This window comes from Chlorocebus sabaeus, chromosome 11 (genome assembly GCF_047675955.1).
Source record: "Chlorocebus sabaeus isolate Y175 chromosome 11, mChlSab1.0.hap1, whole genome shotgun sequence".
Classification (NCBI taxonomy): domain Eukaryota; kingdom Metazoa; phylum Chordata; class Mammalia; order Primates; family Cercopithecidae; genus Chlorocebus; species Chlorocebus sabaeus.
In genome coordinates, this window is record NC_132914.1 from 107,274,935 (window position 1) to 107,302,871 (window position 27,937).

General features: G+C 39.1%; 1 protein-coding gene across 9 annotated transcripts in view; it reads left to right on the forward strand.

Annotated features, from left to right (window-relative positions):
- The window catches only part of IFT81 (intraflagellar transport 81), an 88,896-nt gene that overhangs the window by 13,033 nt on the left and 47,926 nt on the right, over positions 1-27,937 (forward strand). For 3 of the 9 annotated variants that reach the window (XM_073021090.1, XM_073021092.1, XM_073021091.1), the window contains 4 exons: positions 810-926; positions 6,210-6,373; positions 9,866-9,961; positions 22,476-22,622. In XM_073021090.1, the coding sequence (XP_072877191.1) occupies positions 810-926; positions 6,210-6,373; positions 9,866-9,961; positions 22,476-22,622 (524 nt within the window). The remainder of the gene's footprint in view (positions 1-809; positions 927-6,209; positions 6,374-9,865; positions 9,962-22,475; positions 22,623-27,937) is intronic. The other 6 variants (XM_008004676.3, XM_008004678.3, XM_008004677.3 and 3 more) reach the window with 2 other exon arrangements.

Sequence of the window (27,937 nt, forward strand, 5' to 3'; positions counted from 1 at the left end):
AACCTGAGAGGCGGAGGTTGCAGTGAGCCGAGATCGCACCATTGCACTCCAGCCTGGGCAACAGAGTGAGACTCTGACTCTAAATAAATAAATAAATAAATAAATAAATAAATAAATAAAGGACTTAGCATGGCTGTTGTGAAAATGATGATTGGAAAAATTATGAATCATTGTGTTAAAGCCAGGGCTATAAAGAAAAATAATAGAATGCTGGATCCTTAAAACCGAGTGTTTTTCATATTTTGGTTTGTAGAATAACAGTGCTAATGATGTAGATATCTCTGGCTGTGTTCTTACATTAGCTTAACACAGAGGATAAACTGTCCTAATAGCCCAGATTACACCACCAGATCCATCCTAGGCATTTTACAAAGCGTTTTGTTTGTCAGAAGAAAGACCACACAAACTGAAAGAGCGACGGAAATCTCTCATTTGTATTGGAGAACTATCCCAGTGTAAATAGCTGATAGAGGGTTAATTCATCTTTCTGTAGTAATCTATGAAATTCTATAAGAGCAGGGAGCAGGAGGTTAAGGAGTTCCGACTTTGTTGACATCTTTCTGGGAAGTGGAAAAGTCTTAAGTGATCTATTCACAGCCTAGGAAAAGGGTAGATTAAACATATTTAATTGATCCAGGTATTTATTTTAACAAGCTTTAACTTTTCAGTAACAAAAAAGGCTTACAAAAGCTAATATTTACTTACATAACAAAAAGTACTTTTAGTATGACAGTGTAATTTGTCTTTTTGCAGAGTAACAGCTATATTATAAAACATTCACTGAGGTTAATCTTTTTTTTTTTTTTGAGATGGAGTTTTGCTCTTGTTGCCCAGGCTGGAATGCAGTGGTGTGATCTCAGCTCTCTGCAGCCTCCGCCTCATGGGTTCAAGTGATTCTTCTGCCTCTGGAGTAGTTGGTATTACAGGTATGCGCCACCACGCCCAGCTAATTTTTGTGTTTTTAGTAGAGACGGGGTTTCTCCATGTTGGCCAGGCTGGTCTTTAACTCCTGACCTCAGGTGATCCACCCGCCTCAGCCTCCCAAAGTGCTGGGATTACAGGCATGAGCCACTGCGCCCGGCCAAGGCTAATCATCGTTATACTCCACACATTTGTGAGATTTATTACATAAAAGAAGACACTCATTTGATTATAGTAGGATCAGTGAGATGTTTTCAAAGGGTTTTTAATAGAAAAGTTTGCTGACATCTTAGTGACCTTGTATTTAATTTCTCCAGGATTTTGAAAGATAATGCTTTTAAAACTTTTCATAGAAACATATGACTAGTTTTCAAGGTCTAAGTTAAATTTTTTAAGAGAGTAATTTAAAATTTGATGGAAACTTGGGTTTTATGTTTTAAACAGCTTTATTGAGGTAAAGTCGACATATAACAAACCATACAAGGCCTGGTCTAGTGGTTCACACCTGTAATCCCAACATTTTAGGAGGCAAAGGTGAGCAGATCACTTGATCCCAGGAGATCAAGACCAGCCTGGGCAACATGGCAAAACAAAAAAATACAAAAATTAGCCAAGTGTGGTGGTGCACGCTTGTAGTCCCAGCTACTTTGGGAGGCTGAGGTGGGAGGATCACTTGAGCCTGGGAGGTGGAAGTTGCAGTGAACTGAGATTGTGCCACTGCACTCCAGCCTGGGCAACAGAGGGAGACTCTGTCTCAAAAAAAAAAAAAAAAAGAAAAAAGAAAAGAAAAAGCTGCACATATTTGGTGTGGTTCAGTGACTCAATGCCTATAATCCTACTCCTTTGGGAGGCCACGGTAAGAGGATCACTTGAGCCCAGGAGTTTGAGACCAGCCTGGGCAACATAGCAAGACCCCATCTCTACAAAAAATAAAAAATTATTTGGGAAGCCAAGGCGGGTGAATCCCAAGGTCAGGAGATCGAGACCATCCTGGCTAACATGGTGAAACCCCGTCTCTACTAAAAAAATATAAAAAATTAGCCAGGCATGGTGGTGGGCGCCTGTAGTCCCAGCTACTCGGGAGACTGAGACAGGAGAACGGCATGAACCTGGGAGGCAGAGCTTGCAGTGAGCCAAGATCGTGCCACTGCACTCCAGCCTGGGCGACAGAGCGAGACTCAGTCTCAAAAAAAAAATAAAATAAAAATAATAAAAAATTAGCTGGGCATGATGGTGCATGCCTATAGTCCTAGCTATCCAGGAGCCTGAGGCAGGAGGATCACTTGAGCCCAAGGGTTTGAGGTTAAAGTGAGCTATGATTGTGCCACTGCACTCCAGCCTAGGTGACAGAGTAAGACCTTGTCTCAGTAAATAAATAGCATATATTTAAAGTGTATTTTAAAAATTTTTTTTAAAATTTTACTTTAAGTTTTGGGTTACATGTGCTGAACGTGCAGGTTTGCTACATAAGTATACATGTGCCATGGTGGTTTACTGCACCTATCAACCTGTCATCTAGGTTTTAAACTCCGCACACATTAAGTATTTGTTCGAATGCTCTTCTTCCCCTTTCCTCCCATGCCCTAAAGTGTATTCTTGATTTCTTTTGACATATGTATACACTGGTGAAACCATCAGCTTTTGATCAAGATCACAAACCTATCTATCATCCCTAAACATTTCCATTGACTGTTTTTAATGTCTCACTCTTGCCCCCTTCTGCCTCTCTGTCCCTCCCCAGACAACCATGGATTTGCTTTCTGTCACTGTAAATCAGTTTATATTTTCTAGAATTAGAAACTTTTTTTTAAATACAGAAAATATTATTTGAGTATTTTAAATCTTGAAAAACATTTTAGTTTTTGATTCCATGCATCTCTAATTACATGGGGTATGTTTAAAAACCTGAGGATGGAAAAGCTGGTCATCTAACAGACAAAGAAGCCAGGATGTAGATTTAATCAAAAGCCACATAGGAATGACTGACTGATTACAGTGTGATTTTATTTATTTATTTATTTATTTAACTATTTATTTATTTATTTATTGAGACGGAGTTTCGCTCCTGTTGCCCAGGCTGGAGTGCAATGGCATGATCTCAGCTCACTGCAACCTCCGCCTCCCGGGTTCAAGCAATTCTCCTGCCTCAGCCTCCTGAGTAACTGGGATTACAGGCATATGCCACAATGCCCAACTAATTTTGTATTTTTTTTTTTAGTAGAGACAGGGTTTCTCCGTGTCGGTCAGGCTGCTCTCAAACTCCCGACCTCAGGTAATCCGCCCACCTTGGCCTCCCAAAGTGCTGGGATTACAGGCGTGAGCCACCATGCCTGGCCTATTTTTTATTTTTTGAGATGGAGTTTCGCTCTCGTTGCCCAGGCTAGAGTGCAATGGCATGATCTCAGCTCACCGCAATCTCTGCCTCCCGGGTTCAAGCAATTCTCCTGCTTCAAGCGTGTTTACAGCCTCCAGAGTAGCTGGGATTACAGGCATGAGTCACCACGCCCGGCTAATTTTTTGTATATTTAGTAGAGATGGGGTTTTTCCATGTTGGTCAGGTTGGTCTCAAACTCACAACCTCAGGTGATTCGCCTACCTTGGCCTCCCAAAGTGCTGAGATTACAGGCATGAGGCACCGCGCCCAGCCTACAGTGTGATTTATTAAACACTTTCTCTTCTCTTCCTTTCTCTAATCCTGAAAAAAGAAGGGGTAGTGAAGTAATGAATGGAAAACTTATAATTTGCAGTTAATAAAATTTTACATGTTAATATATGGTTAGCACAGTGGAACTAAAAATAGTTTTAAGGCTTTGGGCCAGATGTATTATGCAATCTATGTCCACAGATTACTTAAACCAGAAACTCCATGTGTTAAAAATTCAAGCCAGGCCGGATGCAGTGGCTCACACATGTAATCCCAGCACTTTGGGAGGCCCAGGCGGGCGGATCACTCAAGATCAGGAGTTGGAGACCAGCCTGGCCTTAACATGATGGAACCCTATCTCTACTAAAAATACAAAAAATTAGCTGCGCTGGTAGTGTGCGACTAATTCCAGCTACTCAGGAGGCTGAGGCAGGAGAATTGCTTGAACTCAGAAGGTGGACAGAGGATGCAGTGAACCCAGAATGCACCAGTGCACTCCAGCCTGAGTGACAGAGCGAGATTTCGTCTCAAGAAAACCAAAAAACATTCAAGTCAGAATTTGTAAATGTGTAAATGGAAAGATCTGAAATAAACTTTGTAAATCTCTCTAGGCTGGGAATTTAAAACAAGACTGTTATTCACTGAAAATCTGTGTATGTAGTTGTCCATCTGCATAAATAAGAAAACTAAAATCTTAAAAATATAAATTGCCCCTTAACTGTAAACTAATAATACTTTACAAAATAAAAAAAATACCAAAACATGGAAAGCTTAAAACATTTATGTGTAGATAGATACCTTGTTTCTTTTTTTTTTTTGGAGATGGAGTCTCGCCCTGTCGCCCAGGCTGGAGTGCAGTGGCCGGATCTCAGCTCACTGCAAGCTCCGCCTCCCGGGTTCCCGCCATTCTCTTGCCTCAGCCTGCCTAGTAGCTGGGACTACAGGCGCCCGCCACCTCGCCCGGCTAGTTTTTTGTATTTTTTAGTAGAGACGGGGTTTCACCGTGTTAGCCAGGATGGTCTCGATCTCCTGACCTCGTGAACTGCCCGTGTCGGCCTCCCAAAGTGCTGGGGTTACAGGCTTGAGCCACCGCGCCCGGCCCTCTTTTCTTTTTTTGAGACAGTCTCCCTCTGTCGTCCAGGCTGGAGTGCGGTGACGGTGATGCCGTCTCGGCTCACTGCATCCTCCTCCTCCCAGGTTCAAGCAATTCTTGTTCCTCAGCCTCCCAAGTAGCTGGGACTACAGGCATGCGCCACCATGCCCGGCTAATTTTTGTATTTTTAGTAGAGACAGGATTTCGCCATGTTGCCCAGGCAGCTCTCAAACTCTTGACCTAGGTGATCCACCCACCTTGGCCTCCCAAAGTGCTAGAATTATAGGTGGGAGCCCCTGCACCTGGCCTGTTTCTCTTTTTTAGATTTTAACTTGTGGAGCTTTTAGTAATGTCTTCATTGGCTTGAAGCTGACAAATGATAATTAATTACCATTTATGAACTGTTATAATAGAAATATAAATTGCGGCCGGGCGCGGTGGCTCACGCCTGTAATCCCAGCACTTTGGGAGGCCGAGGCGGGCGGATCACAAGGTCAGGAGATCGAGACCATGGTGAAACCCCGTCTCTACTAAAAAATAGAAAAAAATTAGCCGGGCGCAGTGGCGGGCGCCTGTAGTCCCGGCTACTCGGGAGGCTGAGGCAGGAGAATGGCGTGAACCCGGGAGGCGGAGCTTGCAGTGAGCCGAGATTGCGCCACTGCACTCCAGCCTGGGTGACAAAGCGAGACTCCGTCTCAAAAAAAAAAAAAAAAAAAAAAGAAATATAAATTGCGCTGGGTACAGTGGCTCACGCCTATAATCCCAGCACTTTGAGAGGCTGAGGTGGGTAATTGCTCAAGCCCAGGAGTTAAGAGACCAGCCTGGGCAACGTGGCAAAACCTCATCACTACAAAAAAAATACAAAAATTACCTAGGCGTGGTGACTCACACCTGTGGTGCCAGCTACTTCCAGCTACTCAGGAGGCTAAGGTGGGAGGATCACTTGAGCCGTGAAGGTTTAGGTTGCAGTGAGCTGAGATAATAGTGCCACTGCACTCTAGCCTGGGTGACAGAGCAAGACCCTGTCTCAAAATAAATAAATAAATATATATATGTGTGTGTGTGTATATATATAAAAAAATATAAATACACACACACATATATATATACTGCATCAAAAGTATTCCGAAAGAAAAAAAATACATGATCATCTGAATAAAAGAGCACCTGGGTTAGATTTTGTTATCATTTGGTTCATGGGTCTCTTAAATACTTAGAAGGTAAAATATGACCCAACGATATATCTCACTCTGCACATGTTATTTTTGCGTATTGTGGGTTATAAAAGAATTAGGTTATAATTTGAAAAGGTCATAATAACACTTTTTCTATAACTATTTAAATATTCTTCCATGTAAATTGTGTTTCTTCATTTTCATTGTAATCAACAATAAAATATTTCAATGGCCAATCTTTTATTGTACTATGCTAGATATTATGCAAATTGTTTTCAACAGATATGCCCTATCCAGGTCTTATATTTAAAATAGTATACAGAATATCACTGTACCTACTTTTTGGGCTGAATATTTATTTATTTTATTTTTAAAGGTTTAATGAAGAGGCTAGAGGAGGAGATAAAATTTAATTTATATATGGTAACTGAAAAATTTCCTAAAGAATTAGAAAATAAGAAAAAGGAATTACATTTTTTACAAAAAGTAGTTTCAGAGCCAGCAATGGGCCATTCTGATCTTCTTGAACTTGAATCTAAAGTAAGTGAGAATCATCTTTTTATAGCTCTCAATTTTATCTGATCCCCAGTCCTATAAAATTATGTGAACTGCTTTCTGTAGTATCCCACTATTGACTCTTAAATTAATCTATGCTAAGAGTTGACAACTCTCATGAGGGTTTGTCCTTTATGAGGAATTTTAGAATGTTATGCTGTTACTTAATCCACATGATGTTATGAAAACATAGTCAATTGATTAGCAAATGAAATAACTTAAATATGTAAATTAATATGAATGAATTGACCAGTGGGTTCATGTCTTCATAATATAAGCATTTAGATGAGAAATTTAAAAATATTTTAATTATTAATTTTTATTTCCAAGCAAAGTATTATAGCAATTTTATATTTAAAGCTAATATTTTTATTAACCTGGTATAGCTGCCTTGGAATTACTAAATGTTGTAATGCTTATTGAAAGCTAGTATCAGATTATACCTTTTTCTATTTTTTTGAGACAGTACTTGCTCTGTTGCCCAGGCTAGAGTACAGTAGCACAATCTTGGCTTACTGCAACCTTCACCTCCTGGGTTCAAGTGATTCTCCAGCCTTAGCCTCCCAACTAGCTAGGATTATAGGCACGAATCACCAAGCCTGGCTAATTTTTTGTTTTGTTTTTGTTTTGTTTTTTGTTTTTTGTTTTTTTTTTTTGAGATGGAGTCTCGTTCTGTTGCCCAGGCTGGAGTGCAGTGGCATGATCTTGGCTCACTGCAACCTCCGCTTCCCGGGTTCAAGTGATTCTCCTGCCTCAGCCTCCTGAGTAGCTGGGATTACAGGCATGTGCCACCACGCCTGGCTAATGTTTGTATTTTTAGTAGAGACAGGGTTTCACCATGTTGGTCAGGCTGGTCTCGAACTCCTGACCTTGTGATCCACCTATCTCAGCCTCCCAAAATGTTAGGATTACAGGCGGGCCTTGTTTTGTTTCTTGAGATGAAGTATTGCTCTGTTGCTTAGGCTGGAGTGCAATGGCGAGATCTCGGTTCCCTGCAACCTCCGCCTCCCGGGTTCAAGCCATTCTCCTGCCTTAGCCTCCCAAGTAGCCTCCAAAGTAGCTGGGACTACAGGTATGTGCCACCACACCTGGCCAATTTTTTTATTTTTAGTAGAGACAGGGTTTTGCCATTTGGCCAGGCTGGTCTCAAACTCCTGACCTCAGGTGATCTGCCCACCTCAGCCTCCCAAAGTGCTGGGATTACAGGTGTGACCCAATGTACTTGGCCTGATTATACCATTTTTGTTCCCTAGAATTAAAACACTAGGTCAGGTTCAGTGCCTTTTTTTTTTTTTTTTTACTTTTTAGACTGAACTTGCTCTGTTGCCCAGGCTGGAGTGCAGTGGCACAATCTTGGCTCACTGCAACCTCCACCTTCTGGGTTCAAACAATTCTTCTGCCTCAGCCTCTCAACTAGCTGGGATTACAGGTGCACGCCACCATGCCTGGCTAATTTTTTTTTTTTTTTGCAGGGAATGGAGTCTCACACTGTCACCTAGGCTGGAGTTCAGTGACATGATCACAGCTCACTGCAGCTTCCATCTCCCAGGCTCAAGTGATCCTCCCACCTCAGCTTCCCAAGGAGCTGGGACTATAAGGTGCATGCCACCAGTTCTGGCAAAGTTTTTGAATTTTTTGTACAGACAGGGTCTGGCCATGTTGCCCAGCATGGTCTTGACCTCCCAGATTCAAGAGATCTGCCTGCCTCTGTCCGCCTCAGCCTCCCAAAGTGCAGGGATTACAGGTGTGAGCCATTGCACTCAGCCTAATTGAAAAGTTTTGACTTGCTAATTCTGTAGTGTGCTTAATATGTGGTTAATAGCCACTACAACCCGGGAGGCGGAGCTTGCAGTGAGCCGAGATCGCGCCACTGTACTCCAGCCTGGGCGACAGAGCGAGACTCCGTCTCAAAAAAAAAAAAAAAAAAAAAAAAAAAAAAAACTACAATTAAATATGTAATTCTGACTTTTTTTTTTTTTTGAGACAGAGTCTAGCTCTGTTGCCCAGGCTGGAGTGCAGTGGTGCGATCTCGGCTCACTGCAACCTCCACCTCCTGGATTCAAGTGAATTCTCCTGCCTCCCAGGTAGCTGGAATTACAGGCACCCACCACCATGCCCAGCTAATTTTTGTATTTTTAGTAGAGATGGGGGTTTCACCGTGTTGGCCAGGCTAGTCTCGAACTCCTGACCTTGTGATTAACCCACTTCGGCCTCCCAAAGTGCTGGGATTATAGGTTTGAGCCACCGCACCCGGGCCTGTTTTATGCTTTTAATTTACTTAGAAAAATTAAATGTCCAAGTCAGATCTGGCTAAAAATTTCTTTTGTTATGTTTTGTTTTTGAGATGGAGTCTCACTCTGTCGCCCAGGCAGGAGTCCAGTGATGCGATATTGGCTCACTGCAACCTCCACCTCCTGGGTTCAAGCGATTCTCCTGTCTCAGCCCCTGGAGTAGCCAGGACTACAGGTGCGTGCCACCATGCCCAGCTAATTTTTTGTATTTTTAGTAGAGACGGGATTTCACCATGTTGGCCAAGCTGGTCTCGACCTGACCTCAGATGATCCACCCGCCTCAGCCTCCCAAAGTGCTTCGATTACAGGCATGAGCCACCACGCCCGGCCTAATCTGGCTAAAATTTAATGTCACAGAATTAGGGTTAGGGTTAGAGAGAACTCTAATCTTTCAAAGGATAGATACACTGAAAACCATGGTTTTTGTTTTGATTTGTTGAGGAACCATATGCTTCTGTCAGATTTATTCAGTTTTGTTACATTTTGGAGATATTTAGATTAATGATTAGGATAAATGATAGCTATCGAAGATTCACAGATTATTAGCACAGGAAGGGCGTTATCCCTGTCAACTCTCAGCTGGGTTCATGAATCCTTGTAATAAATCCTTGGTGCATGTTTGTTCACATTTGCTTTATCACTTGCAGTGACTTGAAGTCACAACCTAGGTGAGGGGATAGCTTCAGATTTTTAGAAAGCATCTTTGTGGTAATGTATAAATATTTCATGTAAAATACTTTAGAATAATTTAGACATGGGTGATTAAATCTGTATAAATAATCAAATTGTGTAACTATATATCATTAAATGTAAATTGTTTCTAAAAGTAATCATAACAAGCTCCCCATAACATTAATGGAACTGTTTTGCCCATCAGAGACTTAATGTTAAGAACTGTAAATTCAGGCTGGGTGCTATGGTTCACGTCTGTAATGCCAGCACTTTGGGAGGCCAAGGTAGGAGGCTCACTTGAACCCAGGAATTCAAAATCAGTCTGGGCAACATAGCAAGACCCCATCTCTTAAAAAAAAAATTAGTCTAGGTGAAACTGAGACCTTGTCTCTTAAAAAACAAAAACAAAAACAAAAAACCCATAAATTCAAGGCTAGTTTGGCCAGATGTCACTTAGTTTATGTACTTATAGGGAAAGATTTAACTTTTTTTTTTTTCTCTCATGCTGTTTTAGATAAATGAAATAAACACAGAAATTAACCAGCTGATTGAAAAGAAAATGATGAGAAATGAGCCCATTGAAGGCAAACTCTCACTGTATAGGCAACAGGTAAGAACATTCTTTTGGCTCACATATATAGATCTGTAAGCATATTCGTGAACCACTGGCTGTGTTATCTGTAGTCTTAAAGTGAGAAGGAAGTAGAGAATAAATGTTGTTCTGTCACTGCTAATCTCCAGAGTATATCAAAGAATTAGTGGAAAAGCCACAAAAGATGCTTATTGAAGTTTGAAATTTGATACCCCTAATAATGCTTAGTTTCCTCAGCATGTACAAACTGTAGTAATAGAGCTATTTGTGTTTGTATCTGTGACTGGAATTTATTTTTAAAATGAAAACTTACCTTAGGTGGTATAAGTAAAAACATTTAAAATTTTTAATGAGTTAATAAAAGTATGCTTTTTCAGGTTTAAAGTTAGTTTGCAAGTGTAGAATAAATTAAATTTTAGTGCTAAAGCATTTATTATTTTATCCACAACTAAATTGTCACTTAGTTTTGAGGGTACTTACCTTGTTTTATATTTCTATAAAAGATTGAAATGAAGGCCATGGCTTATCTGAAAAGAACCCAGGTGGGAGGATTTTAGTGTGAAGAGCATTCTATAACCACAGAAAATACTAAGCTACATAACAAAGCATTATTTAAGGACATTAGAATTTTTTAAACCTTTATAATGGAAAATTTCAATCAATTACAAAGGTAGAGGCAAATTGTTCAATAAACGCTCATGTTTCCCTGAGCTACAGGGTTCATGGCCATTCTTGTTTCCTCTATACTACCAACCCCAACTGTATTATTTTGAAGCATATCTTAGAGTTCGTCATATCATTACATCTATAAATATTTAAGAATATATATCTAGCTGGGCGTGGTGGCTCACACCTGTAATCCCAACACTTTGGGAGGTCGAGGCGGGCGGATCACGAGGTCAGGAGATCGAGACCATGGTGAAACCCCGTCTCTACTAAAAATACAAAAAATTAGCCGTGGTGGTGGGCGCCTGTAGTCCCAGCTACTCAGGATGCTGAGGCAGGAGAATGGCGTGAACCCGGGAGGCAGAGCTTGCAGTAAGCCAAGATCACACCACTGTACTCCGGCCTGGGCGACAGAGTGAGACTGTCTCAAAAAAAAAAAAAAAAAACAAACCATCAAGAATATGATTACTACTGAAAATTGGTTTTTAGTTCATTTTGTCCTTGAGGTATATATTCAGAGACGTTTCTAGCATCTATCCCTGTGCTTCCACCCTATTCTTTCCTTCCCACATAGGTTATTTTTTAAATTTCACACTTTATTATTCCATTAGAAATATTATATAGATGTATATATTCATATCTCACTTCTTAGGGAAAGAAGAACATATTAAACACCCTTTTCTTCTCCTTGCATTTTTTTTCTTCTTAACAATATATGCTGGTGACCATTCCATAGTAGAAAACCTTTTATTCCTTTTTAAAAATAACTTGATTGAGATATAATTCACATACCATACAATTTACCCATTTAAAGTGTACACTTCAGTGGTGTTTTAGTGTATTTATAGAGTTTGTGCAACCATCACCACGATCAATTTTAGAACAATTTTATCACCCCTAAAATAAACCCCAAACCCATTAGCACCCATTTTCCATTTCTCCCCCAAACCCCCAATTTCAACTGATTTGAGACCAAATCAGTCTCTATAGATTTGCCTGTCATGCACATTTCATATAAATGGAATATTTTAATATGTTATTCCTTGTCATTGGCTTCTTTCACTTAGCATAACATTTTTAAAGTTCATCCATGTTGTAGTATGTATATCAGTACATCATTCCTTTTTATTGCTGAATAATACTCCATTGTATGGCTGCATCATATTTTGTTTGTCCATTCATTGGTTAGTGGGCATTTAGGTTATTTTCACTTTTTGGCTATTATGAGTAATGCTACTACGAACATTCTTATACAAGTTTTTGTGTGGATATATGGGATTTTAAAATTATTTTCTAAATTGACAAATACAAATTGTTTATGTTTATGGTATGCAACCTGATGTTTTGAAACCATGGAATAGCTAAATCGAACAAATATATGCATTACCTCACATACTAATTTTTTTGTGGTGAGAACATTTAACATCTATCCTCTAACAATTTTCAAGTGTAAGATACATTAACTATAATTACATTATACAAAGATCTCTTGAATTTATTCCCCCAACTGAAATTTTGTATCCTTTGACCAGTATCTTTCCAATCTGTATACCTCCCTAATCCCCTGAAAGCCACCATTTTACTCTTCTGCTTCCATGAGTTCAGCTTTTTAAGATTCCTCATATGAGTGAGATCATGCAGTATTTGTCTTTCTGTGCCTGGCTTATTTCATTTAACATAGTGTCCTTCAGGCTCATCTATGTTGTTGTAAATGACAGGATTTCCTTCTTTTTAAAGGCTGAATAGTATTCCATTTTGCATATACCACATTTTCTTTATGTATTCATTCACTGATGGATACATGGGTTGAGTCCATATGTTGGCCCTTGAAATTAATGCTGCAGTGACAATGTAAATGCAGGTATCTCTACAATATACTGATTTTTATTTCCCTTGGATATATACACACTAGTGGGATTGCTGGATTATATGCTAGTTCTATTTTTAACTTTTGAGGAACCTCCATACTGTTTTCTATAATGGCTTGTACTAATTTACATTCCCATCCACAGTGTACCAGAGTTCCCTTTTCTTCACATCCTCACCACCACTTGTTATCTTGTGTCATTTTGATAATAGCTATTCTAATAGTTATGAGGTGATAGCTCATTTTTAAATTTACATTTCCTTGATGATTAGGGATGCTGAGCATTTTTTCATATACCCATTGGCCATTTGTATGTCTTTAATAAATGTCTCTTTCGGTTATTTGCCCATTGTTTAATCAGGTTATCTATTTTTTTTGATATGAGTTGAGTTCCTTATATATTTTAGATATTAACCCCATTTTTGAATTGGGTTGTTTGGTTTTTTGTTGTTGGGTTTTAGGAGTTCTCTGTATATTCTGGATTTTTTTTTTCTTAGAGATAGAGTCTCACTCTGTTGCCCAGGCTGGAGTGTGCCATCATAGTTCACTGCAGCCTTGAACTCCTGGGCCCAAGTGATTCTCCCTCTTCAGCCTCCCAAGTAGCTGAGACTACAGGTACCTGCCACTGCACCTAGCTAATTTTCTGTAGAGATGGGATCCTTCTACAGTGCCCAGTCTGGTCTTCAGTCCCTTCAAGAGATCCTCCCGCCTGGGCCTCCCAAAGTACTGGGATTATAAGTATCAGCCACTATGCCTGGCTTATTCGGGATGTTAATCCCTTATCAGATACATGATTTGCAAATATTTTCTCCCATTCTGTATGTTGCCTTTTTACTCTGTTGACAGTGTCTTTTGATGCACAAAAGTTTTAAATTCTCATGAAGTCCAATTTGTCTAATTTTTTCTTTTGTTGCCTATGCTTTTGATGTCATATCCAAGAAATCATTGCTAAATCCAGTGTTGTGAAACATTTACCCTATGTTTCCTTCTAACAGTCTTATGCTGTTCCCTAACAGTAATGCTGGCCTCAGAGAATGAGTTAGGAAGTTATGCTACTCTTCAACTTATTGGAAAAGTTTGAGAAGGATTTGGTGTTTGTTATTTTTTACTTTTTTATTTTTGAGACGAAGTTTCGCTCTTGTTGCCCAGGCTGGAGTGCAATGGCGTGATCTCGGCTCACCGCAACCTCCGCCTCCCAGATTCAAGCAATTCTACTGCCTCAGCCTCCTGAGTAGCTGGGATTACAGGGATGCACCACCACGCCAGCTAATTTTGTATTTTTAGTAGAGACAGAGTTTCTCCATGTCTCTACTAAAGGTCAGGGTGGTCTCGAACTCTCGACCTCAGGTGATCCACCCGCTTCGGCCTCCCAAAGTGCTGGGATTACAGGCATGAGCCACTGCACCCAGCCTGGCGTTCGTTAATTTAAGTGTTGGGTGGAATTCACCAGTGAGGCCATCAGGTCCAGGGCTTTTCTTTGTTGGGAGATTTTTTTTTTTTTAGACAGAGTCTCGCTCTGTCACCTAGGCTGGAATGCAGTGGCGCAATTTCAGCTCACTGCAACCTCTGCCTCCTGGGATGAAGCAATTCTCTGCCTCAGCCTCCCAAGTAGCTGAGATTATAGGTGCCTGCCACCACCCTTAGCTAATTTTTCTGTATTTTTAGTAGAGACAGAGTTTTACCATCTTGGCCAGGCTGGTCTTGAACTCCTGACCTTGTGATACACCCACCTTGGCCTCCCAAAGTGCTAAGATTACAGAGCTTGCAATGAGCTGAGATCATGCCGTTGCACTCCAGTCCGGGCAACAGTGCGAGACTCCCATCTCAAAAAAAAAATGTATTTTTGGCCGGGTGCGGTGACTCACGCCTGTAATCCTAGCACTTTGGGAGGCTGAGGCAGGCAGATCACATGAGGCCAGGAGTTTGAGACCAGCCTGGTCAACATGGTGAAACCCTGTCTCTGTTAAAAATACAAAAATTAGCCAGGCGTGGTGGTACATGTCTGTAATCCCAGCTACTCGGGAGGCTGAGATGGAAAAATTGACCCTGGGAGGCAGAGGTTGCAGTGAGCCAAGATCATGCCTCTGTATTACAGCCTGGGTGGCAGAGGAAGACTCTGCCTCACAAAAAAAAAAAAAAAAAAAAAAAAAGAAAGAAAGAAAAAAAAAGAAAAAATGTATTTTTAATTTCCACAAGTTTGTTAATTTACCAGTTTTGTTTCTGTTAATGATTTCGAACTTCATCCCGTTGTAGTCAAATAAGATACTCTGTATGATATCTATCTTTTAAAATCTACTGAAACTTTTTTTTTTTTGGACACAGTCTCACTCTGTCACCCAGGCTGGAGTGCAGTGGCGAGATCTCAGCCTCTGTATGTCTCAGTTTTCTATATGTCTGCTAGATCTAGTTGGTTTATTTTGTTGTTTAAGTCCTGTATTTTCTAACTTATATTCTGCTTGTTCTATCCATTATTGAGATTGAATGTTGAAGTCTGAAATTATTTATTATACAATTGTCTTTTTCTGTGTTCAATCCTGTCAGTTTTAGCTTCATATATTTTGATGGTCTGTCATTAGATGTGAGAATGTTTATAATTGCTTATAATCTTGCTGTATTGAACCTTTTATTAATAATGTCCTTCTTTGTCTCTTGTACTCTTTTAAAATTTAAAGTTATTTCATCTGATATTAATATAGTCACCCTGTTGTCTTTTGTTTATTATTTGAATGGAATATCTTTTTCCATCCTTTCACTTTCAATTTAGTTATGTCTTTGGATCTAAAATGAGTCTCCTGTAGACAGCATTACTTGGATCATGTGGTTTCTTGGGGGTTTTTTTTTTGAGACAGAGTTTCGCTCTTGTTGCCCAGGCTGGAGTGCAATGGCATGATCTCAGCTCACTGCAACCTCTGCCTCCCTGGTTCAAACGATTCTCCTGCATCAGCCTCCTGGGTAGCTGGGATTACAGGCGCTTGCCACCACGCCCAGCTAATTTTTTGTATTTTCAGTAGAGACGGGGTTTCACCATGTTGACCAGGCTGGTCTTGAACTCCTGACCTCAGGTGATCTGCCTGCTTCGGCCTCCCAAAGTTCTGGGATTACAGGCATGAGCCACAGCGCCTGGCATGGATCACATGTTTTTTATCCATTCTGCCAATCACTGTCCTTTCATTGGATAGTCAATCTATTTATATTTAAAGTGATTACTGATAAACAGCAACTTCTGTCATTTTGCTATTTGCTTTCTATATGCATTATAGCTTTTTTGTCCCTCATTTCCTGCTTTACTGTCTTTTGTGTTTAGTTGATTTTTTATAGTGAAATGTTTAAATTCCTTTCTCATTTCCTTTGTGTATATTCTATAGCTATTTTCTTTGTGGTTACCATGGGGATTACATCCTAAAGTTCTATCACTGTGATTTGAATTTATACAAGTTGATCTTCAATAACATATAAAAACTCTGCTCCATTACAGCTACATCCCCACCCCTTTCAGTTGTTCATGTCACAAAATGACATCTTTACACATTGTGTGCCCAAAAACATAAACTAATAACTTGTTTAAATGTGTTAATCTCTTAAATTATATACAAAACAAAATGTGGAGTTATAAACCAAAATTACAGTAATACTAGCCATTCAGCTATTAATAATTTTGTTATTTTAAATGTATAGTCTCTTAAATTATGTAGAGAACAAAAAGTGGATTTACAGACCATTGTTACACTAATACTAGCTTTCATAATTGCTCATGTATTTGCCTTTATTGAGATCTTTCTTTCTTATACAGCTTTGTGTTACTTCCTAGTATCTTTTCACTTCACCTTACAGGACTTATTTGAGCATTTCTTCCAAGGCAAGTGTAGTTTTAACAAAGTCTCTTAGCTTTTGCTTATCTGGGAATGTAGCTTTTGTTTATCTGGGAATGTCTTAATTTATTCCTTACTTTTTTTTTTTTTTTTTTTTTTTTTTTTTTAAGAGATGAAGTCTCATTTCATTGCCCAGGATGGAATGCAGTGACATGATCTCCACTCACTGCAATCTCCACCTCCTGGGTTCAAGCAGCTCTTCTGCCTCAGCCTCCTGAGTAACTGGGACTACAGGTGTACATCACCATGCCCAGCTAATTTTTGTATTTTTAGTAGAGATGGGGTTTTGCCACATTGACCAGGCTGGTCTAGAACTCCTGACTTCAAGTGATCTGCCTACCCTAGCCTTCCAAAGTACTGAGATTATAGGCATGAGCTACCACACCCAGCCTCTCCCTTACTTTTGAAGGACAATTTTGCCAGATATATGATTCTTGATTGACAGTTCTTTCTCTTAGCATCTTGATATATTATCCCACTGCTTTCTGGCCTCCAAAGTTTCTGATTAGAAATATGCTGATGATCTTAATGAGGATCTCTTGCATGTGACTAGTCAGTCTCTTGATGCCTTCAGAATGTTCTTTGCCTTTGGCTTTTGACAGTTTGATTTTGTTGTTGTTGTTGTTTTTTCAGGAGTAGAAGTTTATTTTAAAAGGCCTTAGAGGCCAGGCGTGGTGGCTCACGCCTGTAATCCCAGCACTTTGGGAGGCCGAGGCAGGCAGATCATGTGGTCAGGAGTTTGAGACCAGCCTGGCCAATATGGTGAAACTCCGTCTCTACCAAAAAAACAGAAAAATTAGCCTGGAGTGGTGGCGTGCGCCTATAGTTCTAGCTACTTGGGAGGCTGAGGCAGGAGAATTGCTTGAACCTGGGAGGCGGAGGTTGCAGTGAGCCAAGATCACACCATTGCACTTCAGCTTGGGCAACAGAATGAGACCCTGTCTCGAAAAATAAATAAATAAATAAATAATCATCATAATAAAAGGCCTTAGAACAGAAAAGAAAGGAAGTGCACTTGGAAAAGACCCAAGCAGGCACATGAAGTTTAAAGAAAGAAGGTCAAGCACCAACAGTTTGATTTTAATGTGTCTCAGTGTGTGTTCTTTCAGTTCATCTTTCTTGAAGTTTATTCTGCTTCTTAGATGTTTATATTTATATTTAATCAAATTGATGAAGTTTTCATACATTATTTCTTCATATATTCTATCTGTCCCTTTCTCTTTGTCTTTTCTTTCTGGGACTCCCACAGTGCATATACTGGCCTACTTAATGGTATCCCACATGTCCCTTAGCCTCTGTTCACTTTTCTTCAGTATTTTTCCCTTTCTATTTCTCAGACTTGATAATTTCCATTGACCTGTCTTCAAGTTCATGGATTCTTTTGTCTGCCTTCCCAAATCTGCCTTTGAATCCCTCTAGTGAATTTTTAATTTCAATATTGTACTTTTTAGCTCCAGGATTTCTTTTTCCTTTCTCTTTAGGTTTTCTCTGTATTTGGCATTTCCATTTTGTTAATACGTTGTTTTCTTGATGTTCTCCACATCTTCGTGAGTTCTTTAAGCATCTTTAAGACAGTAGTTTTAAAGTCCTTATCTAGTTGATATGCCATCAGGTCTCTTTCAGAGAACTTCTATTGATTCATTTTTTTCCTCTGTTTTTATTTTTATTTTATTTTATTTTATTTTATTTTTTTTGAGACAGAGTCTCACTCCATTGTCCAGGTGGAGTGCAGTGGCACAATCTCAGCTCACTGCAACCTCCACCTCCTGGGTTCATGCAATTCTCCTGCCTCAGCCTCCTGAGTAGCTGGGATTACAGGCTAATACAAAAATTAGCCATCACACCTGTCTAATTTTTGTATTTTTAGTAGAGACAGGTTTCACTATGTTGGCTAGACTGATCTTGGAACTCCTGACCTCAAGTAATCCAACTGCTTTGGCCTCCCAAAGTGGTAGGATTATAGGCATGAGCCACCGTGCCTGGTCTATTTTCAAATTTTTTTAACAATTTTATTCTAAAAAATAGAAACAGGGTGTCATTATGCTGCTCAAACTGTTTTCAAACTCCTGGCCTCAAGGGATCCTTCTGCCTTAGCCTCCCAAAGTGTTGGGATTATAGGTGTGAACCACTGTGCCTGGCCTCATATTTTTCCTTTAGATGTATCATATTTTATTGTTTCTTTTTATGCTTTGTGATTTTTTTTGGTTGAAAAGTGGACATTGGAATCTCATAATGTAGTAACTCTGGAAATTAGGTTCTCTCTCTTCCCAGGGGTTTACTGTTTTTTTGTTATTGTTTTTGTTTTTTTGATTGGTGTAGACTGGGCCAAAGAATAGGCTAAAGTGTAAAGTTAAGATAGGATGGGCACAGTGGCTTATGCCTACAATCTCAGCACTTTGGGAGGCCAAGATGACTGGTTGAGCTCAAGAGTTTGAGACTAACCTGGGCAACATGGCAAGACCCTGTCTCTACTAAAAATGCAGAAATATAGCTTGGTGTGGTGGTGTGTACCTATGGTCTCAGCTACTCAGGAGGCTGAGGTGGGCAGATTGCTTGAGCCTGGTAGGCGGAGGTTGCAGTGAACCAAGATTGGGCCATTGCACTCCAGCCTGAGTGACAGAGCCAGACCCTGTCTCAAAATAAATAAATAAATAAATAAATAATCTCAGGTCTTTTCTGAGCCATTGCATTTCCCTGGACATGTGTGGTCACTTTCTAAATTTTCCCATATATGCAGTTGCTTTTTAATGTCTTAGTCTTAAATGTCTGGTTTCCAAAAAGGGAGAATGAGAAAAATTAAAGGGACAGAAAAAAGGATCCAGACCTATAAATCCTCTAGAAGTCACTTCAGTCAGAGGGGGAGGGACTTGTAATAATGGTGGAAGATGCAACAACAATGGCCTCCCTCTCTTTGTCTGCACCTCTGTGATCAGAAGTAGCACTCAGGTCACAGATCCCCAGTATTGGAGGACTAGGTCCTTTCTGTTCACTCTTGCTCCAGCAAGCTGTGTGCAGGCTGCACCAGGAACATGTGTTTGGGGCTGGGGGTGGGAGATGAAACCTGCTACTGTGCTAAGGGCTGAAATTGATTGAAATTAGCCTCACTTTGCTGTCTAAGCTTTCCACTGGATGTTGCAAGCACTCAGTATTCTAACAATTACACTGGTAGAATCCTGTGTTGTAATTATTTTGGAATACCAGAGTAATACCTCACTAGGTGAGGAGACAGATTTCAGGTGCTTCCTGCTCCACCACCCTCTCAGAATCTCACCTCCTCAAACAGTTTCGAAACTAAAAGTAAAATTTATGCCTACATATTGTATTAGTCAGGGTTATCCTAATCAACCATATATCCTATTGGTTAGTCAGAACTAATAGGATATAGGTATATATAAAAGAGAGTTTATTACGGAGAATTGGCTCACACAATTACAAGGCAAAGTCATGATAGACCATCTGCAAGCTGGAGAAAGAGAAAATCCAGTAGTGGCTCAGTCCAAAGCCAAAAGCCTCAAGACCAGGGAAGACGACAGTGTAGCCTTCAGTGTGCAGCTGAAAGGCCAAGAGCCCAAGGAAGCTGTTGGTGTAAGTCTCAAAAGCTGAAAAACCTGGAGTCTAATATCCAAGGACAGTAGGAGAGGAAGCATCCAACATGGGAAGAACAAAGAGAGCCAGTAGACTCAGCAAGCAAAGCTATCCCACCTTCCTCTCCCTGCCTTGTTCTAGTAGCACTGGCAGCTAATTGGACAGTGCCCACTACATTGAGAGTGGGTCTTTGTCTCCCAGTCCACTGACTCAAATGTCAGTCTCCTCTGGCAACACCCTCATAGACACACCCAGAAAAAATGCTTTACCAGCCACCTAGACATCCGTCAATCCTGTCAAGTTGACACCTAATATTAACCATCACATATATTTACTTTCATTTTTGCTTTTATAAATGAGGGCTTTTCTTTCCTTATGTCTTCCGACTGATTTTGTCTATGAAAGCTATTGATTTGGTTTCTGTAGTTTTTCTATTGATTCTTTTGGACACATAATTATATATAACATGCAAATTCCAATTTTTCCTGTCAAATTTTTATGCTTCTAACTGTTGTCTCCTGTCTATTAGCTAATACTTTCAACGCAGTAATTAAACTGTGTAAAGGTAGTGGGCATTTTTTTCTTGTTCCTGAGTTTAGTGGGAAATACCCTCATATTTTTCTATTAAATAAGATCCTGGTTTGGGAATGAAGTTTATATTTATTTTATGTTACTTATTTTATTATTGAAGTATACCATCAATTCTTACACAGTTTGGTATTCTATCATTCCTTCTTCACCACTTTTTTTTTTTTTCTCTTTTGAGATGGAGTCTCACTCTGTCACCCAGGCTGGAGTGCAGTGGTACAATCTTGGCTCACTGCAGCCTCCGCCTCCCACGTTCAAGGAATTCTCCTGCCTCAGCCTCTCAAGTATTTGGAACTACAGGTACACCTCAACATGCCTGGCTAATTTTTGTGTTTTTAGTAGAAACAGGGTTTCACCGTGTTGGCCAGGCTAGTCTTGAACTCCTGACCTCAGGTAATCCGCCCGCCTTGGCCTCCAAAGTGCTGGGATTACAGGCATGAGCCACCATGCCTGACCCTTTTTTTTTTTTTTTTTTTTTTTTTTTTTTACTTTGAGACAGGGTCTCTGTCACCCAGGCTGGAGTGCAGTACATGAGCATGGCTCACTGCAGCCTCAACCTTTTAAACTCAAATGATCCTCCCATCTCAGCCTGCCAAGTAGCTGGGACCACAGGTGTGCATCACCACACCCAGCTATTTTTCTTTTATTATTTATTTTTTTTTTTAGAGGCAGGGTCTCACTATGTTGCCTAGGCTGGTCTTAAACTCCTGGGCTCAAGTGATCCTCCCACCTTGACCACCCAAAGTGCTGGGATTACAGACGTGAGCTACTGCACTCAGCCTCCTTCATTGTTTAAGCTAGAATAGTTCTATGGAGTGAAACATTCCTTCATCATCACCTGTCTTTTCATTTTTTTAAAAAAAGGACAATAGAATTTTTTTTAAGGATTTGTGCTAGAGATTTCGCTCCCCTGTCATATTTTCTTGAAAAATTATTTGTATCCTTTCTCTTAAGACAGATTGGCTAATGTTTTTCTTAAACTAGTACACCTATGGTTCATTTAAGGAAATTTCCCAACAGTTACTAGCTAATATAAAATGCTGCTAAGAGTAGCTATTTGCATTTTGTAAACATTTGTCTAATTCTGGTGAGTCAGATGTTTGAGTTTGAACCTGCATTTTATTTATTAGAATGGCCCAAATATAATAGATGTTTTAATATTTCATTTTAAAAGTATGGATATTGAATTTAGTAAGATGACCCGTGTTGTAGTTTTGAGAATGAAGCATTTTTTTTCTTCCAATAAAGGGAAACCCACCATGTAAAAATACAGTAGACTTGGTGTTACCTTCTATTGACTTGAACTAGGATGTATTTTCATTAGCATTTGAGTGTTATGTGAGAAGACTTTAATATTTTTCTTTTCCTTCTTTTTTTTTTTTTTTTTCCCCCCGAGACAGAGTCTTGCTCTGTCACTCAGGCTAGAGCCTAGTGGCGTGATCTCGGCTTACTGCAACCTCCACCTCCCGGGTTCAAGCGATTCTCCTGCCTCAGCCTCCTGAGTAACTGGGATTACAGGCGCACACCACCATACCTGGCTAATTTTTGTATTTTTAGTAGAGATGGGGTTTCACCATGTTGGTCAGGCTGGTCTCAAACTCCTGACCTCATGATCCGCCTGCCTCGGCCTCCCAAAGTGCTGGGATTACAGATTTGAGCCACTGCACCTGGCCTAATATTTTTCTTATTAGCACATTTTTGTTTCTCTGCTGATATGTCTTACATTTTCAGAGCTTTGTCTTCCAAAGTGTTTGTAGGTTGGTATTTAATATACGTTGTATGTTCATATTCAGTATAATTGGTGATGATGAGTAGTAGGGCAAGGAGTATTGGTTAGGAGAGACCAAGCTGATATTGAAAATATAACTTGGTAAAATCTAAAAAATAGATAATTTCACAAGATAATAGGAAGCTGTTTGTATATCTTATTATATATTCATATTTAATGCTCAATCAGGCATCTATCATTTCCCGTAAAAAAGAAGCCAAAGCTGAAGAACTTCAGGAGGCCAAGGAGAAGTTAGCCAGCCTAGAGAGAGAAGCATCAGTAAAGAGAAATCAGACCCGTGAATTCGATGGTACTGAAGTTTTAAAGGGAGATGAGGTAAGCTGAACCATTTCATGGGACAAGGGTATAAGTATTGTTTTTATGTGAAACTATTAGTGTGTTTGACTTTCTTAGTTTGAATGTTAATATTGGGAAGTTAATCTTATTTTATAAAACTTATTTAAAACTTAATAGTCTTTTTGCAATAATACTGAGATTTTTTTTTCTTTTTCTTTTTCTTTTCTTTTTGAGATGGAATTTTACTCTTGTCACCCAGGCTGGAGTGCGATGGCGGGATCTCTGCTCACTGCAACCTCCACCTACCGGGTTCAAGTGATTCTTCTGTCTCAGCCTCCCACATAGCTGGGATTACAGATGCCTGCTACCACGCCCAGCTAATTTTTGTGTTTTTAGTAGAGACAGGGTTTTACCATGTTGGCCAGGCTGGTCTCGAACTCCCGACCTTGGATGATCTGCCTGCCTTGGCCTCCCAAAGTGCTGGGATTACAGGCGTGAGCCATCACACCTGGCCATACTGAGAATTTATTGATGTAAAATGGCAGATATGTTAGTGATTTTACGAGATACTATATTCCAAATTTTCACTTTTTTTTTTTTTTTTTTTTTGAGATGGAGTCTTGCTCCGTCACCCAGGCTGGAGTGCAGTGGCGTGATCTTGGCTCACTGCAGTCACCACCTTCTGGGTTCAAGTGATTCTCCTACCTCAGCCTCGTGAGTAGCTGGGATTACAGGTGGATGCCACCACACCCAGCTAATTTTTGTATTTTTAGTAGAAATGGGGTTTCACCATGTTGGTCAGGCTGGCAAACTCCTGACCTCATGATCCGCCCGCCTCAGCCTCCCAAAGTGCTGGGATTACAGGTGTGAGCCACCGTGCCTGACCCCAAATTTTCATTTATTAATTAAGTGAATTTATATTGGATTTAATTATTTATAAATATTAAATTATAAAAGTGAAAAACATTAGTAGCAAACAGATAATACAAAAATCTATATTTGTTGGTAAATGTATTTCCATAAAGGGCTAAGAAAATATCATTAAGTTATTTTGTCAGTAATGTATACTTGTCTGGTGGGACTGACATGATTAAAATGACCTCATCATAGAGGCTTACAAGTTTAAAAAAATACAATTGTATCTCACATTGCTATATACTTTAAATTTTGAACAATACTTTAATAGCTTTTGTTTCATTTATCCTTCTGACTCATAAGATTAGTAGGACAAATAATATTTTTTATAGATGGCTAAACTCAAGCACCAAAAATACAATTTTCCATCCTCTTTTCATAAAATTAGCCCAGGAATGAATGAATACATGAAGTCAAATATCTTAGCTTGGTGCTTTTTTAGCAAAATAAAGTGATAGGTCATATTTTAATTCCTAAACATTGTCTGGACTTTACCAATTTTTACAGGCTTTTACATTTTGTATTAGCTATTAGATCTCAGCAAAAGCTATTGTGGAAAGCTACTCTTGTCCAAACCTCATTTTTGACTTTGAAAAGTTGTTGAATCCATACTGTTACAAATTGGCGGGAACCTTCACTGTGCCAAACAAATGAATTGTTCCCATAGTACCACTTTTCTCTGTGGTACTTCTGCTTGTACCCTCCCAATGTGCCTTTTAGCTTGTTGGGGAAGATTCAGGAAGTCAACATGGGATTGAAAAATTCCCTTGGCTTTTAACATCCACTTCCAAATTGTTTTAAGACATGGGAGGGAGTGTTTTAAATGATATTTGGAAGTCAACAGTGCATGCTTCGTGACATCCTTGCTGTCTGGAGGAAAAAACAAAAGATTAATTATGCAGCAATTTCACTTTACAAGAGAGTATGCCATCTCCTGGCATTTTTATCTTTTCTTAAGAAAATGCTGCCTAAATGGCAAAAAATACTAATTGTTATGGCTGTATTTGGCATAAATAGTACTTATAATTCAGTATTAGATGTTCCCTCTGTGGAAATGTGAGGGAAAAAACCTAGTGCCAAGTTATTAGTCTTTATTTTTGAGAAATCATGGTGAACAGGAGAAGGATCTAGTGACAGGAAAAAAAAGCATTCTTTTTTTTAAGGGGAAAAAGATAGCATTTGGAAATGATAATTTTTGAACAATGTCTGGTCGGAAACAGAACAAATCAAGTAAGGTATTTGGCAGTTACCTAAAAGAACAGAAGGTATTGGGGAACATTAAGCATAATTATATAAAGAACAAATCTTGGTATACCAATTTTATTTTCTACTTTGATAAAGTGATAGGCCATATGGACAAAATAAAAGAAGTTTCTTATATTTAAAATTATATAATACAGCTGGAGGTATAATTCACTGAGGTGCCTGATTTGGTATCACATGGTTCACTGAGGTTTCTGGTTTGATATCACATAGTAATCTCCAAAAAATCATATCCTTTGCCCCCCATCTGTTAACACAGTTGGTGAGAAGGTATTGATAATTGGTGGCATGGTGTTTGGAAAGAACACTATGCCAGGAATCGCACGCAAAATGAGGAAAGGGGGAATCATGTTTATTGAGCACTTTTTATACAAAGCTCTATGCCAGGTACTTTGCAAACAGATACTTTTTTTACTTCTTGTAAAAGGTGTTGTTATCATTTCCCTTTCACAGTTGAGTGATGCTCAAGGAGTTTGCAGTTTCACACAACTAGTAAGTGGCCAAGCTAAAACCCAGGACCTCTCCAAGGTCTGTTGACCTTGAACAAATTACTTGACCTCCCTGAGTCTTCTCTATCTGCAAAACGGGGCTGATTGCTCTTTATTATCTCTGGGAAAGGCACATGAAATAATAGATGCTAAAGCTTCTGAGAAACTCAAAGGCTCAGTCAACATATAACACCTGGCATCTGAAAGTAATCATTCCCATGGGTGGTATGTTACTATGTGTGTGAGAGGCAGCATAGTGGAGTGGTGAAGAGTGGCTCTAGAACTTGGTTGTTTCAGTGCAAATCCTGGTTTTGCCGCTTACCAGATGGTTGACCTTGGACGAGTTCCTTACCTCTTTATGCTCAGCTGTAAAATGTGAATGTTTGTAGGATATAACTCCTAAAATTATTTTGAGGATTAATTGAACATGCTTAGAACAGCACTAGGCACATAGTAAATGCTCAGTGTGTTAGTTCTTAGTATTTGTATATTTTTGTTATTCACTTGGATGAAGAATTTGAAAGCTAGAAATATAGTTTACAGCTTAAAAGATGAAACTAGTATTTCTCAGACTGGGAGTAATTTAGTGGAAATAAATATGAAATAGTTTCTGTTTAGGAATAAATAATTTACACAAATTTAAGATAGAATAAGATAGCACTAATGAGAGTAATTTTAGCTGCCATTCTCTGAGCAGTTACTGCATGCTCAGTCTTGAAAGCTTAAAAAATACAGCTTTAGTGATGGTTATACAGCAACGTGAATGTACTTAAAACCACAGAACTGTATACTTGAAAATGGTTAAAGCGGTAAATTTTATGTTATCTCACAATATACCCTAATTCATCCTCTTGGAAAGCCTCTGAAGTAAATATTACCTCCATTTTGTAACCTGAGAAATAGAGACATTGAAATAATTTGCCCAAAGTCACACAGTTAACAGGTAAGAGAATATTGCCATCCTAATGGCAATATTTGATTACCATCAAATGTGAATCCTAAAATTTACCCATTCCAGTAGTGCCTTGGAGATGGCACCATTAGAATGGGTAAATTTTAGGATTCATATTTGACTCTAAAGAGGACTATACTGTGAACAATCATTAATTGGAAGTGTTTATTTGCGGGAAATTATATGACAGCCATTTGTTTGGATGTAAAACTTTATTCCTTGATTGTCCATATGTAGTTTGATTGATCTTATCGTGGAAAAATTTAGGAACATAACGTGTTAATAAACATAAATGTAACAAGTTCTAGACGTATACAGTGATACAATGATTTATATTCATTTGTCATTTTCTTTTTAGAGGTCCATTAGCAGTTTTTATTTTGGTGGTGAAGTATACATTTTGATGCTTCCTACTGCCATTAAAGTTAATATTCCAGATGTTACATACTGTCTAAGAGTTTTAGCTCTTCTGATTGCAGATGCTACAGACATTTTTTCTTTACTAGGCCTTTTTATTAGTATTTCATTGGTTTTCCTTATTAGTAAAAGATGAAGTTTCTAGAAGTACTTTCCCTCCATTGTACTTTATCATTTTAACATTTTATTTTCATAAAGTAAGACAGTACACAGGAATAAGCACAGGCATGTATTTATCTCTTATTCTGCCAGAGTCCTGACATAAGTAGGAATTGCTTGAACAGTTGAAATGATCTTCTCAGTGATAAAAGATACATTTTCCTACCCATCCAGTCAATCTTGATTTCTTTCTCTTCATACCAGTATTTGGAAGGTGATAGAAACTACACTCTATTAAATGATTACATTTAGTTTAGCGATTACACCCTGCTAACGTAACTGAAAATAAATAATAATGAATGTTTTACTGTTTTTATATCTCAAAGGTTTTTATATTGGATTTTAAGTATATCTTAATATAAATCTGGTTGAATTGATAGTCTCAAAATATTTTGATTGCTGTCATCTCTGAGGAAATGTACACACACAAAATGCCATGGAGATTTGCCCTTTATCCTAATTTGTTTATTATTATCAATATTTTAGATAAATAATAATTTTTTAAATTATGCAATTACAATGTGCCAGATATCATACTAGTCTTCTTATATACATTATTCTCATTTATGTCATTGTACAACTCTGTAAGTACAATTTTTTTTTTATTTAGGTTTCTTTCTTTTTTTTTTTTTTTTTTCCAGAGACAGGATCTCACTCTGTCACCCAGGCTAGAGTGCAGTGGTGTGATCATGGCTCACTGCAGCCTGAAACTCCTAGGCTCGAGTGATCCTCCCACCTCAGCCTCCTGAGAAGCTTGGACTACAGGCACGAGCCACCATGCCCAGCTAATTTTCTTTTTTTGTTTTGTTTTGTTTTGTAGAGATGTGGTCTCACTGTGTTTCCCAGGCTGGTCTTAAACTCCTGGCCTCAAGCAGTCCTCCCACTTTGGCCTCCTGAAGTGGTAGAATTACAGGCGTGAGCCTGTGCCTGGCTGTAATTACTATTCCCAGTTTTTACAGATAAAGGATCTGAGACACACAGAGGGTTTAAGCTGACTTGCCTGATACCCCATTTCTTGTAAGTAGTAGAACCAGGAGTTGGATTTAGCAGTCTGGCTGTAGAGCCATCAATAGTTTGCATATGACAAAAAGCTGGAAGAAATAGTCAACCTGAAACACATGATGGAACTATAGTTCAGAATCTTCTTGGTAGATAGAGGC